Raw genomic sequence first — 19,076 nt, 5'->3', positions numbered from 1 at the left:
CATTAGGGTGTGCAAGGAGGACTAAGTTGGGATATGATCCCACACTCTTTTAGATGGTCATCAAACTCTAGGCTTAAATGCTCACCACCTTGATCTGATCGAAGAGTTTTAATATTCTTACCTAGTTGGTTTTGTACTTCATTCTTGAATTACTTGAACTTTTCAAAGGACTTTGATTTGTGTTTCATTAAATACACATAACCATATCTACTGAAATCATCAGTAAATGTGATAAAGTACTGAAAACCTCCTTTGGCTGGTATGTTCAGTGGTCCACATACATCAGTATGTATGAGGGCCAAAAGATCATTAGCTCTTTCACCTTTTCCTGTGAATGGAGACTTTATCATCTTTCCAATTAAACAAGATATGCATGTCTCTTATGATTCATAATCAAAAGAGTCCAAGAGTACATCTTTATGGAGTTTGGAAATGCGTTTCTCATTTATGTGGCCTAATCGACAATGCCAAAGACAAGTTGGATTTAACTCATTAGGTGTCATCCTTTTAGTATTAATGTTATAAATATGCATTTCAAGATCAATAACATATAGTCCATTGTTCATTTGTGCAGTAGCATAGAATATATCATTCAAATAAATTGAGCAACAATTGTTCTTTATTATAAATGAAAAACCAAACTTGTCCAAACAAGAAACGGAAATAATATTCCTGCTAATTGCAGGTACATAATAACAGTTCTCTAACTGAATTATTAAAACCACTAGGTAAAGTCAATACATAAGTTTCTACGGCTAAAGCAGCAACCTTTGCTCCATTGCCAACTCGTAGGTCAACTTCACCTTTTGCCAAATCTCTACTCCTTTTTAGCCCCTGCACATTGGTACAAATGTGAGAACCGCATTCAGTATCTAATACTCATGATGCAGAAGTAGATAAATTAATTTCAATAACAAAAATACCTGAAGTTGAAGTCTCTACTCCATTCTTCTTATCTTCCAGGTACTTTGGGCAGTTTCTCTTCCAGTGTCCGGTCTTACCGCAATGGAAGCAGGTGCCTTCCTTTGCTATGCCTCCACTAGGCTTCAAAGCAGCAACAATGGGTTTGGGTTTGGTAACTTCCTTGCCTTTACCTTTATCACCCTGCTTGGTGGATCTTTTGTTCTGTCTCTTTCCATTTTCGATCATCAGAATGAACTTCCCTTTTGACTTCAGATTCTGCTCAGTAGTTCTTAACATGGCTAGCAGTTCAGGAAGAGATTTATCCATATCATTCATATTATAATTAAGGATAAATTGACTGAATCTATCTGGCAACGATTGTAATATCAAATCAGTCGCAAATTCCTTTCCGAGGGGAAAACCCATCCTCTCAAGGTTTTCCACATACCCAATCATCTTGAGCACATGGGGACCTACAGGGGCTCCCTCAGTTAACTTGCCTTGAAAAAGGGATTTTGAAACTTCAAACCTTTCATGCCTTGCTTGCTCTTGATAGAGCATCTTCAGGTTTTTGATCATATCGAACGCTACCATGTTCTCATGTTGCTTTTGCAACTCTGAGTTCATGGTAGCTAGCATGAGACAAGCAGTTTCATTGGCATCATTGACATGCTTCTTATAAGCATCTCTTTCTGCCTTAGGTTCAGAACTAGGAGGTTCCTCTTCAGGAACAAGTTTCTCCAAGACATACAACTTTCTATCTTGTTTGAGGATAATCCTCAAATTTCGATGCCAATCCAGAAAATTCATCCCATACAATTTTTCCTTGTCAAGGATTAATCGCAAAATGTTGTTAGAGGTGTTTGTTGTCATGGTAATCTACATGAAAATAATGAAAATATAAGTATCAATAACACATTTAATTAGGCCTTAAATTAAATATGCTCCCACTATTTTACTCAAAACAAATGACCCTCACCATTTGATTCGGAAAATCCCGTTGGAAGATTTTCTAGTGGGTCGAGATCCACATTTCACTTTGTTTTAAGTCCGCGTAGGCAGATTACATAAAACTAGGTTATTTAGGTAGGAACTCCTTCCAATTGTATCTAATACAACTCTCAAATATTTTAGTTGGGTGAATAAATCCTTATTCCAATCCATCACATGGATCATTTCCTACTCTTGCTTCTAAACATATATAATCTTATTATAATTTGTTTAGTTAAGTTTGACCCATTGTTTTAGCAATTGGATATTACAATTATCCCATCGCACCGTACTAATATAGAACATGCACCTCACGTAGGCGAAACCTACATTATCCGATACTAGTCTTGATGAGTGATAAAACTTGGAAAGCATAAACTTAATATTTAATTTGAGGGAATTTGCAATTATTCTGATCTCACAGGCTTATTTATCATATAAATCGTCTCTCACATGCATCAACATACATAATGAATCAGTTATGGCCCATAGCGCAATTGTTCTCCCAAGCCAATGAGAGAACCTAAGCTAACCTAATAACGATCTAAGTTTCTCCAAGCAAGATCTTCAAGGTTGTCCTCCTTTGATATTGTATTCTTCTCTTTCTTCATAACATTACATTACATAAAAGAAACTCGTTTTACATACGAGGGAGTGGGATGAGAAAAGAAGTTACATTAAGAGATTAAAAGAGAGGCACGACACGCAGGTCGTATTTTAAAATCCCAAAACAAAATAAAGGAAAACTAAGGTCATAACCGATCACCACGAGACAATAATAATAAACACATTATTATTATTAATTTAAATTATGTTAATTAATTAAAACCAAATTAAATTTCGGCAACCGATCACACTACGCAGAGTTAGCCGGGGGTCCGCTGCCCGGTCAGCGGACGAGGGTTCCACTGCCCGGTCAGCGGACGGGGGTTCCGCTACCCGGGCAGCGCCCCTTTGCAGGGTTGCAGGGGCAACGCCCCAACTCAAATTTTTAATGAACAATTAATTTGAAATCGATGTTGCTTTTCGCATCAACGCTTGATACTTTAAAACATAACTCTTGCGCAGTCACAACCCTAATCACATAACTCTTTGACAACACAACCCTTGTGCCGTAATTAACTCTAATACACCAATTTCAGACCGTCAAACACACCTCGATTGTTAATTCAGTATGATTGATCAACACGTCATTGCTTCACCATACTAATGTCAGATCAAGAAGCAAATGACCATTGATCGCTCAAAGGAAAACAACCATTAAGTGTTTGAATGAACGAAACAGAAACAATATATCATATATACCGTATTTTGCATCACGATTACTTATATCATATATATAACTTGATCGATCTCAATTGCGTAACCTATGGACGATCGATGTATCGCTGCTTCACCATACTAATGTCAGATTCCGAAGCATATTCAATATCAATCATCCAAATCATACACACATGATGCCAAATTTAATTACTCGTTTATTCTTTGATTCATTCTGTCTTTTAATCGTATTAATACATAAAATACAGAAAATAAACACCTATCAGATGCATGGTTTCGTAAGTGGCTCTGATACCACTGAAGGAGAAGAGCGATCCAAAATGCAGTGGAATTTAAAAAATTTCTCCTTTAGTGATCCTTACGAATGAGCATGATCAGTGATAGAATCGTTACCTCTTGTGGTGATTGTAGCCTTTGATGCAGATCTACGGAGCGATCACGAACGTTGAACAATGACAATGCCTCTACTCAGTCCACACGAACAGATTCCTTTAATCTCAGTGCTAGCTGCTACGAATGAAGGTCTTGAGTGAGAGAGAGAGAAACAAAATTGCAACTGCATAAATGCTTCTGCACAAGGGTTCTATTTATATAACCACTTATGTGGGCTGAAAACTAAAAAGCCCACTTAAGTGTATGTGGCTCATATCTTATGATATGCCAAAATCACTTAAGCGCGTGGTACCTTACCATATTTCGTATTCTAATTAAGTATACCGTACCTTACGATGTTCTACAATTCACTTAAGTGCAATGTACTTTACGGTGTTCCTAGTTACTCTATCTCTCATCAATCCGTCCTTTTGTGTGACCCTGTAGGTTTTCGCGGTATTGACAATTATATTAAATCACATATTAACATAATAAACAGTAGTGGTATCTAGCAACACATCACTACTACCCAAGACACGAAAATGTCATGTGATCTGACAAATCCTTTTATGATAATACTTATGTGTACAATTATCCTTTTGCCCTTATGTCTATATTGAACACAAGGCATAAACTGTGTCATCCTTGTCCAGTTCAATATTGGGCCCATAGACATTTATCCTGTTACGCAGGATGGGCAAATTCCATCTAGGTCACTCATGTCCCTCAGCATGCTTCGTGGAGTATCCATTAATTGTCTTTATGGTCATCCAGTTACGGACAATGTTTGATCAACAATAAGAAACTTGACTCTACATATAGGGTCCATAGTGGTTTCAGGTCGAATGGTGGTATACACCATTATCACCATGAGAATAACTTATGATACTTTGTATAACATTCTATATAGTATTCTCATAGCGGGTCAATCCAGTATAAATATTGCTCTTAATATTCATACCTATGTTTAAGACTTGATAACTCCTTATCCATGATCCATGAGATGTGATCATCAGTCTATATACATAATAGTCTGGATGCTTTAATGTTATCCCACTTCATAATAAATCTCGACTACGGATACTTTAAGAATAATGTCCTTATGTTTAATGTGATCTCATGATTAAGCCACACTTGATACATTAAACGGACTAGCTATTCTAGGGACTTTATTAAACAAACATAATAAAGAAAAAGTCTTTTATTATTAATAAATAATTCGATACAAGTACCAAAAGTATTGGCCTCTAGGGCTTACACCAACAAAGGAAACATAGATGAAGAACATCAAACAGCAAGTCAGTAAGGCAGAGAAAATCAGAACTTAAGACAATATTAAGTACCTATCTTAAGTGTTATGAAGTGAATAATATCTCGGGTAAATTCCTTCAGTCCTCTGCTCTTTATGTTTCGTTTCTTCAACTTCTTCTCTTTTCTCTTTAAGTCGACATTTCTAATGGTAATGCTTAAGAAAAATGAATGGCTCTCGTAGTATGTTATATTTTAGGTTTTCTATGTGTGTTATGGAATATGAGTATTTGTTCTTTCTCTTGCCATGTGAACTGTGTATTGATTGCTAGGTTCTGATCCTTTTGTGGTTCTTTGAATTTTTCTCTTAGCTTCTCGAATATGATACTTGGTTCTTTCTTTTTTGGCTCTTTTTATGTACCTATTCCTCTGATTTTGATTTGTGTGTGATGTATGTCTTTGGGTGTTTTTCGAATTTTGGTTTCAACTCTAGTATGAGATTTTTTCCGAATTTCTGGATGTATTTGGCTGCTTAATATATATTTTTTTCTTCTGTTGTGTTTTCTGTCATTTATATTGAAGCAAATTAGGTTTTGGTGGTGAGATCTTGCAACTGAAATTGATCCCCTTTTTTGCAATACAAAATGGTTTGATCAAAATAGTGTAAATCTCTGCAATTCGGAAATGCTTTTCTTTAACTTAGTGATATTCTGCATTTTGCTTTATGTATTTTACTCATTGGTTTGTATTTATGTCTATTAACATGCTAATTCGATTGCTCTGTAACTTCTGCTTTTGTACAAGATGGAAACAAAAAAATTTATGTCAAAAAAAAAAACAGAAGAGTTGTTGCTATGTAAGACAAAACAAGCCAAAATGGAGAAAACCATAACTTACTAGTTGGGGTACAAAGGCGCAAGAGTCACTGCTTCCTTTTTTGTAAAAAATTTGCTGTAAAATATATTTGGTTTCAAATCATGTTCTTTTTATAGTTAATTATTTATAAAGCAAAATTGTTTATACTCATGCAAACTTGGTCTTGAATCATTGATTTTGTATAAAATAACATATGTGAAAGAAATATCCAATTTCTCTTATCCAAGAAAAAGACACTAAATTGTCTATATTCATGCAACCCAAAACTTGATTAAATTCAAATATGGAGTTAACTCACATAAATGGCCAAAATCAACTAAAAGACAACACAAATAATTAGAAATTTTTAATGGCATAGGTATGATAATCAATACATGATAATGTTGTAGCTAACTTTGAATTTCAAAAGAGGTAGAATCAAATTCCAAATGTAATCTCAATTCAAGCTCCCATATTCAAAATGACTTCTAATGGAAAATGATTGAATGACAACCATGTGTAAACACGTAATGGTAGCTCTCTTTTGAAATGAAAATCACAAGTACTTGACTCAAAAAAATTATCTCACTTCAAACGTTAATTAAGTTCCAAGCCAATTTCAAATTTGAACCAAATAACACGTGTCCCTTTTGAATTCAAAATGAGGAACAACAATCGGACTAATGCAATGATAATGCATGTATGAAATGAATGTTGTGCCAACCAATAACCAAATGAAATGGTCATGGGGCCATGATGCTGATGAATTAGGTGAAATGAATGAATGCATGATGAATTAAATAAGGCAAAATTTGGGGTATGACAATTGCCTCTATTTAAATATCTTTACCAGATAGCATGAGTGATGGAAATCCTAATGAAATTAAGGTGAGAGATTTTTAAATACAGAAACCCCAAATTTTGCCCATAGGTGGAATGACATGTTGTGTTATGAGCTGACAAACTTCTTTTTTAGCTTGTTGGATATATGATGAATCATAACATGATTTTTTTTATGATGGATGATAAACAGACCTGTGGGGAATGATGGAAATACAGTAGTGGTGATTCATAGGAAACGTCAAAGGCAACAAGTGAAGACTCACCGGGGATGACAAATTGTTGGGGAAAATACACTAGGGAATATTCAAAGTATGTTTTATCAAACACATTCAATCCTGACCTGACACTTAAGAAGACATCTGATAATTTTGGGGATTTCTCACAAGAAATTCATCCGCACAAAACATTGGAGTTTCCTCACTAAAAAGTAATCCACACAAACTAGATTAAGAGTCTTCTATTGAGAAAACCATCCATGTAAAAGGCCAAGAGGATTCTTTATGAAGAAATCAATCAAGGCAAACATCATTGGAGTTATTTCTAACTAGAATAACATCCAAGCTTCTGGGAATTCCTTAAAATGATGAGTCATACATGACTTTATAGGAACTATCGAGAAAAATAGGGTAATCAAACTCTCTGTATATGCCAACAATAATTGGACTTGGACCGTAAGCAATGGATTACAACCAACTTCTAACAAATTGGTGACAGTTTCAACCGAACTTTAAATGATGTTGGTGACAATCAAACTTCAGGTACCGATTATGGTTGGACTTTCAAACGAAGTTCCAGTTATAATTGGAATTTTAGAGGAAGCCAACAACAATTGGATTTTAATAATAAAACGCCAATTACTATTGGACTTTAAATAGATACCGATGACAATGAGATTTTGAAAAGATACTAGTAACAACTGGGTTTATGATGATAATACCAATAACAAATGAATTTTGGAGATGACAATGATAATTGAACTCTTGAAATAATACCAGTGGCAACCAGATTCTAAGGGTACCAAATAACAATTGGATTTCTAACAAGATACCAGTGACAACTGAAGTTTGGACATACCAATAACAATTGGATTTAAGATAACACCAGTGATAACTGAACTTTAGAAGATGTCAATGATGATTGAACTTGGGACGAAGTGCCAACGACAATTGGACTTTGGGTCCAGGGATAACAATCAACAACGAGACCATGTGTCAATGCAAATGCGTGCAAAATACACTTTAAACTATGCCTGATTTGATTTTGTTTTTATGGATGATATATGAATGATCATGATATTCAATGCTGACGCTAGGCAGACTGGGAGTTTGTAGGGACTGTTTTCAAAGGTTCTGATTGCTGAACACCAATAACTCAACCAATTACATGTGAAAGGTACATTCAGAGGAGAATCTATCAAGATTGACAGTTACAACTAGCCAAAGGGTCGTCCTGGAGGATTAATAGGTTGTGCTCCATGGAGATTCTTGTTGGTGATCTAGGAGTGCTTATGCAACCTTGAGACTTTCGGGAAAACAAATGATTTCCTCTTGGTCTTCACATATGTCAAAGCAATTTTGTGTTTTTTCAATACGTTTTCAAAATTCTTTTCAAGTCTCAAAATTTTATTATTAACAAATAAATGACATTTTGCATTACAAAGAAAAACATAGAAGAACACAATTAACAATGATTGATAGGAAATATTTGTATTTTATTCAAGAATGGTAGCACACAAATGGTGTAACTCCATGGAATGTTACAATTTTGAAAATGACAATGAGGAAAGGTTTACATTGAATTCAATGACCACTACTATCCCTAATAAACATGACTCCCCCAAACCTCGCTTTTGAAGGGAGCAACTGGATTGATCTTCCACCTCTGACTCTTTTGTGTTGATCAACTTTTTCTGATGCAGTCTTGCCTTTTGTCCCTAATTTTTGCCTGGGCCACTCTTTCGGGTTTTCAGTCCACCGGGACGCTCTTTTTTGCATAAGCCGCCCTTTCGGGTTTTCGACTTAGTGAGCTATTATTTTTTATTTATCCCTAACTTTTGCTTGAATCGCCTTTTCAGGCTTTCGACTTGGTGGGTTTTTATTATGCATAATATTTTTTGAATGCATCAGAGTTCACGGGGTGTGAGAGCTCATCATCATCCATAGCTGTAAGAATCAAGACACCTCCAGAGAAGGCTTTCTTTACAACATATGGACCTTCATAATTGAGAGTCAATTTCCCACGTGGGTCCTTATGTACTGACAAGATCTTCGTGAGCACAAGGTCTCCTTTTTTGAATCCCAAAGACGAACTTTCTTGTCAAACACCCTCTTGAACCGCTTCTGGTACAACTGTCAATGGTACAAATAAGTCATTTACTTCTCATCTATGAGGTTTAACTGGTCAAATTTGTTTTGGATCCATTTAGCCTCTTCTAGCTTGGTCTTCATCAAGATTCTCATCGAAGGTATATCCACTTCGATTGGGAGAACTGCCTCCATCCCATATACTAAAGAAAATGAGGGTTGCCTCTATTGAAGTGCAGGTTGAGGTCTGATATCCATGAAGTGCGAAGGGTAACATTTCGTGTCAATCCTTGTAAGTTTTCACAATTTTCTGCAGGATCTTCTTGATGTTTTTATTAGCGGCTTCAACAACGTCATTCATCTTTGAACGATATGGTGAAGAATTATGGTGCTCAATCTTGAAGCTTTCACATAACTCTTTCATTGTCTTGTTGTTCATATTCGTCCTGTTATTTGTAATGATCCGACTTGGAACTCCATAACGGCTGATAATCTCCTTCTTTAGGAACCGAACAACCACTTGTCTTGTCACATTAGCATATGAGGCAACTTCTACTCACTTGGTAAAATAATCGATAAATACCAGAATGAAGCGATGACCATTAAAAGCCTTAGGCTCGATGACATCAATCATGTCAATGTCCCATATTGAAAAGGGCCAAGGTGATGTCAAAACATTCAACAATGTTAGTGGTACATGTACTTTGTCAGCAAAATTTTGACATTTATGGCACTTCCTAACATGATTGAAGGAGTCAGATTCCATGGTCAACTAGTAATAACCCGTTCTCAAAGTCTTTTTAACCAAAAATTTATGACGACTATTATTATTCTATAAATAAAACATTATTTTGATATAGAAAATCATCCCTTAACCATCCTTTTCATATCTTATCATTTTCTCGTCTTTGTATAAATCTAAAATATATTTTAACTTAAGTTTTGTTTTTTTCTTACTACATTTCAAATATGATAAGATTTTTTTTAAGTTTAAATTTTTTTCAATGTTATGTTATTATTTATATACCTTATTTTATTTTTAATCATGTAATCTCCTTTCAGATATTTGGGACTCAAATAATAGGTTCTTTATATATCATTCTAATTTTTAGTTGGTTTTAATGAATATCATATTTTAAAATAAGATATCTAAGACATGAAAATAATTTGAATCATTTTAATTCCGCTTAATAAAATTGGCTATATACAAATCATAAGAATTTACATGAGTATCCCTATTTCTATAATATTTTATTTTTATTTTTACCATCTCATCAAAATACTTTTCATTAACTATTTTAAATTAAAATAAATATACAAATAATAAAAATAAAATATTATTTTATAAATTTAATTGATAATGATTAAATATTTAAAAATGTTCGTCTTATATTATAATTACATTTAAAATAAAATCTATAAATAGTTGTGATGTCGTTAAACTTTTTTACATTAACAAAATATATCAACTAATCTCTTATTTTATTATTATTAATAATAATAATAATGAAACAAGTATTTTTTTCCTTCTATTTTTATTATTATTTGCATTGTGTAAATCCAAAACATTTGTTGTGTTTTTGAGATGAGTAGTGGCTGAGGAACTGTTTCTTTTTAAGTTTCACGACGTCGTATTTGTTGCACGTGCCTTTCTCTTCACTTTCATCCAAAACCCACAAAACGGACGCTAGGGTTTAGTCACAGTTCCGACGACAATGGAAGTATCCAACGCCCGAAACCAAAGCTCCAAACGCAAGTTCGACGACACCGTTTCATCATCATCCAACGGTGTCGATCTATCCCTTCTCGAAGCAATCGAGAAATCACAAAACACCATAGAAGCAGTAGACACTCGAACCCTAAAGAAGCTCGTTCTCTCCTTCGAACGCCGGTTGAAGGAAAACATCGAAGCACGACTCAAGTACCCTAGCCAACCGGATCGATTCGCGGATTCCGAATTGGAGCTCCACGAAGAGCTTCACAAACTCAAAGTCCTCGCCGGAGCACCGGAACTTTACCCTGACCTAGTTAGTCTCAATGTTGTTCCGTCAATTGTCGATTTGCTTAACCACGATAACACCGATATTGCTATCGACGTTGTTCAGCTTCTTCAAGACCTAACGGATGAGGACGCGCTTGACGAAAACGATGAGCCTGCTAGGGTTCTTGTTGATGCTATTGTTGATAATAGTGCGTTGGAGCTTTTGGTGCAGAATCTTCACCGTTTATCTGAGTCTGATCCTGATGAGAATGCTGCTATTTATAATACGCTTGCTACGATTGAGAATTTGATTGAGGTGAAACCTGCTGTGGCGGAGTTGGTATGCGAGAAGACCAAGTTGTTGAAGTGGTTGTTGGGGAAGATTAAGGTGAGGGAATTTGATGGGAATAAGCAGTATGCGTCGGAGATTTTGGCGATTTTGCTGCAGAGTAGTTCTGTGAATCAGAAGAAATTGGGGCAGATGAATGGTGTGGATGTGGTGCTTCAGGCTGTGGCGATGTATAAGTCGAAGGATCCTAAAAGTTCTGATGAGGAGGAAATGGTGGAGAATTTGTTTGATTGTTTGTGTTGTTTGTTAATGCCTTTGGAGAATAAAGAAAGGTTTGTGAAAGCAGAAGGGGTTGAGTTGATGATTATTATTATGAAGCAGAAGAAATTGGCTTATGCTTCTGCTATAAGGGCTATTGATTTTGCAATGACTAACTACCCTCCTGCTTGTGAACGTTTTGTTGATGTTTTGGGATTGAAGACAGCTTTTGCAGCTTTTATGGGTAAGGCAAGTGTTTCAGCTTTTTCCACTTTTACCATTTTGTAGAACCTTCAAGAGTTTATCGGTTGTATTATGTGATGTTATTGCTGTCTTATAAATGGGTTGCACTTGTACTAAAAGTGTTGTATTTATTGTTCATAGATTCCCATCAGTAAGAAGAACAAGAAAGAACGGTACCAGGAGGAGTTAGAAGAGCGCATCGTGTCTCTGGTTGCTTCATTATTTGGTAAGCAGGCAAGTCAAGTTTCAATTGAGTTTTAACATAGGATGTGCACTCACTGACAATGCATTGTGCTTTTCCCTTATGAGTTATGAGATATTGAACTTCAGTATACCATATACTATACCAGTGGAATCTTGAGTTGTTTTGGGAAAGAAAGATTAACTTGTTTGAAATGAGTGCGAAAATAGCCAAGCTTATACTTTTTTTTCTTCCATAAAATGAAAAACCGTAGAACCTTTATAATACAACAATGGATACAACATGTACAGTACCCCTTTGAATTTTATGTTGTCAATATCCTGCAATAGCAGAAAGCATAGCAGTGATAGGGTTTAGGGTTTTGGGGCAAAATTTCTCAAATCATATTTTTTTAAACCCTTATCTTTTTAAGGGTAGGAATGTCAATTCAAATCTTTTTAATGGTAATGTTTTGTTCTTCATTCTATTAATGTCCTTGCTCACGAACAATCGTTTTGTTCTTCTTTCTACTTTTAGTTCAGTTCTGTCATGTTCTTCTTCTCTGTTAAGTTTTGTACTTTAAAAGTTATTCAACTATATTAAGTGTGATGGTATCTTTAATTTTGGGTATTTTTTATATTTTATTTTTGAATATTTATGTAAACTTTGTACACTGATTGATAGTCTTTGCAATAGCGGCTATCTCGCTATAGCATTTTAGGAGGTCTGAGAATCATAAAAACTAATACTTTGCAAAGTGACATTTAGTGCATTCATCTGTGAATTGAAATATGCATTAGTTTGACGTGATGTGTGTATACCTTAATCTTTTCTTGCTTAGATGTTGAACTTCAGTACTCTATATCTTCCCAGGTGGTATCTTGAGGGGCTCTAGGAGAGAAAGATTATTAAGTAAATTTGTTGAAAACGAATGCGAGAAGATAGATAGGCTAATGGAACTCTACATCAGGTAGGTTGATCTTGTCCTCTTCTCCTTATGATGTTCACGCTTGCTGAACTTAATTCATTTGTTCCATCCTGTATTAATTTAAAGTTGGTACACATATCTTTGTATGTATAGAATTATTTATTTTTCATTTGAGCACACTGAATTTCCCCCCACCAGATATTCGGATAGAGTCAAAGCTGAAACTGAACGGTTGGATCAAATTGAGTTTGATGACTTGGAGGTAGTTCACTTATTCTGCTTGCATATATCAGATTGAAGTAACTTTTTTCAATAGCAAAATCTAATATTTCTGTATTTTATAGATGGATGAAGATGAAAAGTACAATCGTAAACTAGAATCCGGACTTTATACACTTCAGGTAAGTTTATTTTACCGACTAACCGCTTCAAAAAGTACCAGTCTTTTAATCTTTTTTAAAGCATTTTTGGAATTTGTTCTTTATGCTTAAACACTATATAATTATTAACCAAAAAGGATTTTATGAAATTTCATTTTTCTTTTCCCATTTCAAATTGCATTTGAGAAAAATTTAATAAACACTAGCTGTGCTTCTAGTAGCACAACCTCTGTACGAGATATCAGTTTTACAGCACCTTTTATGTACTGAGAAATTTATAATTGGTTTTTCAGTTGGTTGCTGTCATTTTGGGTCATATTTGGTGCTCAGAGTAAGTATTTGCACCCTTATATGGTAAAGTTAGGAGCTTTTAGTTATGTATGTTTTTCACCTGGCCTGACTTGATTGAATTATTCATGGTTAGGCATCCACAAATGAGAGGAAGAATTGAACTACTTCTCAAGCAGAACAAACTTAGTAAAAATCACGTCAAGGATATACTTCAGGTATATATCCTCTTTGGCTATGTTTGAACAAATTTGTTTTTCATATCTTGTTAGTCAGTTTTTGCAGTTAAGATGCATTGATGAAGTCACAACCCCAAGTCCAAGTTTAAACATCAGTTTTGCAATAATTCTCATATTTTTCCATATTTCAAGGCTCTAGCAATTTTATTTCATGATTTAAAATTGATATATTAGTCCTTTCTGACTAAATAATTTGAAAATTTGAATGAGTCTGGGAATTGGGTTATCCTTCAATAGTGCTTTGTCTTCGGTGTACCTGTCCTTTGTACTTTAATTTTCGTAATGTGATTACATTCCCTTCTCTTTAACTGACCAACCCCAGCATCTCTGCTTATGATGTGCTTGGATACTACTATTCAGTGGATCAGGCCTAGAAATCCATTATTTTGAACAAAAGAAATAGAAGAAGCTCTAGTGGATTGATTTTTTTCTTCTTCATGTGGTTTAGGAATATCATGACAACATTGGCGATCTTGATGGGCCAGAAGAGAAGGAGCGAGCACAGGCCAAGATTCAGAAGTTTTTAACGGCTTTATAACTATTGTAAGACTTAATAGAGAAAACTTCATTGGAAGTGTTCATTAATTTTTCTTTTTGCCCCTTTTTCTAATGCATGTAAAATCTTTTTAGTCCAGAACAAGAAATAGTCTAGTCAGTATAATGGAGAAAGAAATTCTGATATGTGAATGTTGTTGAGATCATAGTTACCTACAGTTTTGTTTTTCCATTGTTATCATGGATAATATATTTTCCTTTGCCCAGAGGGGCGGGTGATATTTGGTCTTCAATCTTCTTCCTCCATAAAATAATTTTAGTCTTTCAGGGAAATCTTCTAGTCCCGATAGGTTATTTTAATGTCTATTATTGAGTTTAATTCAGTTTGAAAACAATACTGTTAAGAGTTGCATTTAGTCAATGTTCGAGTTGCAATTTATTTTTGTAGGGATCAACAGCCGTCAGGGTTCTATTGGAGAACCTAAATGTATTTGATTATATAATATTCTTTTGAACACAACAATTGAATTCATATGAAGTTTATATTAAATATGTAGGTAGAAAATATACATAATTTTTCCGCTACATTGAAGGGATCTGAATTCATGTCCAGTCATGTAGAATTGTAGATTAATAGTCCGTCCTTGTTTTTTTTTAATGTTTCATCATACAGTCTCCGAGACTCTGACTGGTATTTTAAGCTCTAGAGGTCTCCGTTATAAAGGAAGCAACACAACTGTGTGTTACCCATGTCCATGGGATTGGCACTGAGTCACATCCTGTCGACCTTGCAATACCGAGGTTTCATATCATCACAGTAAGCTGTTTCAAATCCTTTGATTTAGCAACATTATATTGGATAATGTTGATTTAAAATGGTACATGGTGCACCATATTCAGTCAAAGTATTTAAATCTGTACTGTTCACCCGGTCCAGGTGCAATCCATATAACTCCATTCCTTACCACCTCGATCTCCGAGGTGGCGGCCTGCCCCTGCCCCTGGAGAAACCTCTGGTATACAGTGAACCTCTGCTATACAGATACAATTAGTTCTTCAAACAAGGAACATGGCAAATATAACATGCTCATTATTATGATTTTTAAATGTTTGGTTTGAGTTAAAAGTAATTTTTTCTTTCATTTTCATCTGTCAACTTGGTTATGAATGTGTAGACAAATTTATGGCTTTTGTTCCATATGCTTACCTGGTGGTGGTAGCAAATCTTTCTGATCTGTCCTGTAGACTAAGTTTCTTAAATGGCGATTCAGGTTCGTCAAATAGTTCAATCTCAAGCAAGGCATCCTCAATAGCCTCAGCCAGTTTCTTGTCCTCATCGGCATTATGGAAACACCCTCTTTCCTTGGCATCAAGGACTAGTTCTTTCCATACAGAGTCACTATTTTCTAAAGTTGTTTCATTCCCTAATATCCAAAGGCAATGTCTGCAAGAATCACCCAGATTATAATCAACTTATGCATGTTATCAGAACATGCAAGTAGGATAAGCATCACATATAATAAGAGACTATCATACCTAGCCCGGGTCAGTGCCACGTTCGCTCTCTGCCTATTGGAAAGAAAACCCACTTTTGCATCACCATTAGATCTCACTGTGGAGATAATTATTATATCTTCTTCGCCACCTTGAAATCCATCAACAGAACGTACACTAACAGAAAAGTCTGGATCAGAAACAGAATTGTTTAACTTTATTTTTTCTTGGATTTCATACACCTGAGCATTATACGGAGATATGACTCCTATGCTAACTTTCTTCCTTGTCCTCAAAAATTCTGTAACAATAAAAAAAACAGTGTATCAAAAAGAAGCATTCTAATTTGAGAACAAAATGCATGGACACTAGATAAGGAGAAAGAGACACTTGCCTTCTTCAAGGTTTCCAATAATCTTGGATATAGCAGCAGCCTCAACTATATTTTTCGAACTATGTCCACGACCTCGTTGCTCTTTACCCTTAGCTATGTTTATAAAAGAAAATGAAGCATACATTTTTCCTTCAAGGAAACACCTATTATATTCCATTTCTTTTACAATAGGGGCATCAACAAGTTGCTCATCATAGAATTCTTTATTTGGGAATAAGCTGATGGATGGATGCATCCTATACTGAGTGTTAAGAAGATGCTTCTTGTATCCCAACAATACCAACCTCTCAAACAAACTTCTTCCATATCCAGCCTCTTCAGTAACCTTTAGATTTGATAATGATAATCATATAAGAAAGTATTCTTTAATGATGCACTGCAGAAAAAAATGTCAGAAAAGCAATTACCTTGCTTTTGACTACTGCAGGAAGTTGTCTCTCATCACCTATGAGAATAGCATGGTGGAGACCTGGAAGCTGCAATGGAATAGCTGATTCACATTCTTTTAGCTGAGCTGCCTCATCAATAACTAGAAATTGTATCGGTGTCATTCCTTCTGCAAAAAGTCTAGTAGAACTTGATGCAGTACAGAAAATCAGGCGTGCATTCATCAAGCACAATTTTTCAATTCCATATTTGTCGGTAACTTTTGGAAGTGAAACTGTCTCAAGAAGTGATCTTAGTAAACAAAGGCACTCTTCTCTTTTGATGTTTAACCCTCCAAGCGAGTTAAAAATGCTTTCTCCGTCTGCATGGTTGTCGAGAGCTTGTTTCAACTTGGCTTTACTCAAGGAGCTTTCAAGAGATGTTAGCAAATCAATAGCTATAGGAATTTTCTTCATCTCCTCAAATGGAACTAAAGATGTTGGTAGGTGTGTATACAAGGTTTGCATGCATACCTTGAGCTCAGCTCCCATGTAACTGAATCTCTGCTTAACAAATTGTTCCAATGTCATGACACTATTCTTTTTATTTTCCTTATAGGAAAGGTATTCCTTCTTAAATTGTTCTAATGTCATAGGATCATTAACCTTCTCATCTTGCTTAGATGAACTATATTCAAGTTCTATATCACTCTGTTTTTGCTCTGCAAATTGTTCTAATGACAGAATATCAGCTTCTACACGAAGCTTATACAAACCAAATTGCTTTGAGGGGTCCTCGAGCAACATGATCATTGATTCTAACTGATGTTTCCATCCAGTGGATGAAGCAAAACACTTCAAAAGATTACTTGCGCGATAATCAAGAAAGATATCCTGGAGACAACGGTAATCGTCTACTTTCATTCGAGATCTGTTTCCGAATACCACTATGTCACCAAAACCATATGTTTCGGAATTATGCTCAAGTGACTTCTTAACTAAATTCTGCAGGCGAGCAGCCACTTCCAACACAGCAGTATTAGTCGGAGCACATGTCAATGTTCTGGTTTTAAACTTGAGCAGGGAAAATAACAAGGAGGCCACTGTCTTTGTTTTGCCAGTCCCTGGTGGACCCCAAATGAGTTTAATAGTGTCACTGTGATGACATTCACTCATGGAAACACAGCTTAAAACTGCATCTTTTTGGGATTCATTCAGATTCTGAGATTGGATCATGCTTTGTATTCTAGAACAAGCTGCAATATGGTTTTCTCCGGAAATGCAAAGTTGACAGTTTTCTGCATTCTGTAAAATGCAAAGCAATCACATGTCAATTATTTAATAAATTAAACATGTTTCTTGGTCTGAATTTAGTGATTCTTACATTTGAATTAGCTTGCAGCACCTTTTTAATCATATTCGTGTTTGCACCTTCCAACTCCGAGTTCAAGGCTTTCCAAACACGAATATTTGTTGTCAGATTCAAAAGGTAGATAGCATAAAGCTTTGGTGTATTGTTGCTCCCCAAGTAATTAGAGTTAATATCCATATCAATGCATTTAGAAGACAAAACTGAGATCTTGCCTGTACTTTCTTTTGACCCATAAACATAAGCAATGTGATAATATCTTCTAGGCCGGTTTAAGTCTTCCACAGTTTTCGGTTTGAAGTCTGTCAACGCAATGAGATCTCCAACTTCTGGTTCATATGTTCCAACATCTTTTGTATCGTTATTAGTTCTGTTCACCGAGATTTGATACAGCAAGAACTTGGTTGGTATGTAGCTTTTGGATCTTTCAGGTTCAGCTGTCAATACCTCACAAAAAGGTGCGCGTTGCACGCCATACAAGCTTGAAGCGAGATCACTGTGAGTTTCTTCAATCAATGAAGGAGTGAATGAGCTTAAGTAATCTGTTACTGACATGAATGTTTGTGGGATCTTTTGCACCTGAGACATACACAATAATGTTTAAGGCTACATGTTTTGATAAAACGAATAATTTTCACACGAGAAAAGGAAAAATAACCTTGTTCTTGAGGTTTTCGTTGCGAACATCGTTGAAACTCCAAGAAAATACAATTTCTACCAAACTTGCAAGATCAATTTCCTCCCTCTTAGCATTAAAACTCCTCTCCATACCTTTCTCTATTTTTAAGACCACTTCTTTCTAAACAAGACAGTCTCCAAAGCATGGAGCAACAATGTCCCTCAAGGCTTCTTTTTATACATGCTAAATAACCAAAACACAAGGACAAGAGAAAATATAAAGAATTACTTAGACCTGAAGAAACTAAATAGTTAACACAAAACTTGCTCATAAGGTATACCATAGTTTCATAGTACTAGTGATGAAAGTGAAAAGAAGATTCTCCTAGTATATTAATTTAATGGAACCTTAATTTACGGTCACAAAGTAACATGACGTACACAAGAAACTCATAACTAAGGGAGAAACAAGGGTTGATATTAATAAAAGTGGTGTGGAATGGTTATTATAATTATAGTATAGTGTAAAGCAAAGAACACTACAGAACAAAGGTACAAAGATATTGACGTCAAGTCAACTACAGTACAAAGCAAAGCATTACATTATTTGATTTGAGCATGGAAAAAAGTGGTCGGTTTCATGTAATATTATTGGTTACTTTCATAGAAATTTTGGTGGAATGTGTAAGGAAGCTTACCAGAAAGGAGACTATAGAAAATTATTATGATATTTAATTTAATTAAGCAAGACTATGATAT

General features: G+C 35.2%; 2 protein-coding genes across 4 annotated transcripts; one reads left to right on the top strand and one right to left on the bottom strand.

The window, feature by feature from the left end:
- Window positions 1-10,371: 10,371 nt before the first annotated feature.
- Window positions 10,372-14,370, top strand: LOC127084311 (uncharacterized). Its single transcript, XM_051024733.1, has 8 exons — window positions 10,372-11,572; window positions 11,708-11,792; window positions 12,621-12,717; window positions 12,874-12,937; window positions 13,020-13,076; window positions 13,349-13,386; window positions 13,480-13,561; window positions 14,031-14,370. Exons 1-8 carry the CDS (start codon window positions 10,511-10,513, stop codon window positions 14,118-14,120), a joined length of 1,575 nt encoding a protein of 524 aa, XP_050880690.1. The 5' UTR covers window positions 10,372-10,510; the 3' UTR covers window positions 14,121-14,370.
- A 230-nt stretch (window positions 14,371-14,600) lies between these two features.
- On the bottom strand, window positions 14,601-18,975 carry LOC127084309 (uncharacterized). Of its 3 annotated transcripts, none has more exons than XM_051024732.1 (7): window positions 18,358-18,975; window positions 17,736-18,278; window positions 16,373-17,635; window positions 15,966-16,290; window positions 15,614-15,872; window positions 15,285-15,521; window positions 14,601-15,111 (listed from the first exon to the last, which is right to left on the bottom strand). In XM_051024732.1, the coding sequence occupies exons 1-7, from the start codon at window positions 18,466-18,468 to the stop codon at window positions 15,039-15,041; spliced, it is 2,811 nt and encodes a 936-aa protein (XP_050880689.1). In that variant the 5' UTR covers window positions 18,469-18,975; the 3' UTR covers window positions 14,601-15,038. The 3 variants fall into 3 exon arrangements, with proteins under 3 accessions (XP_050880689.1, XP_050880687.1, XP_050880688.1); XM_051024730.1 differs by having other exon boundaries at window positions 17,715-18,278; window positions 18,358-18,971; XM_051024731.1 differs by having other exon boundaries at window positions 14,601-15,108; window positions 17,715-18,278; window positions 18,358-18,963.
- Window positions 18,976-19,076: the final 101 nt, after the last annotated feature.

This window comes from Lathyrus oleraceus, chromosome 5, assembly GCF_024323335.1.
Source record: "Lathyrus oleraceus cultivar Zhongwan6 chromosome 5, CAAS_Psat_ZW6_1.0, whole genome shotgun sequence".
NCBI lineage: Eukaryota > Viridiplantae > Streptophyta > Magnoliopsida > Fabales > Fabaceae > Lathyrus > Lathyrus oleraceus.
The sequence above is the reverse complement of the archived record's forward strand: the minus strand, read 5'-3'. Positions and strand labels throughout refer to the sequence as shown.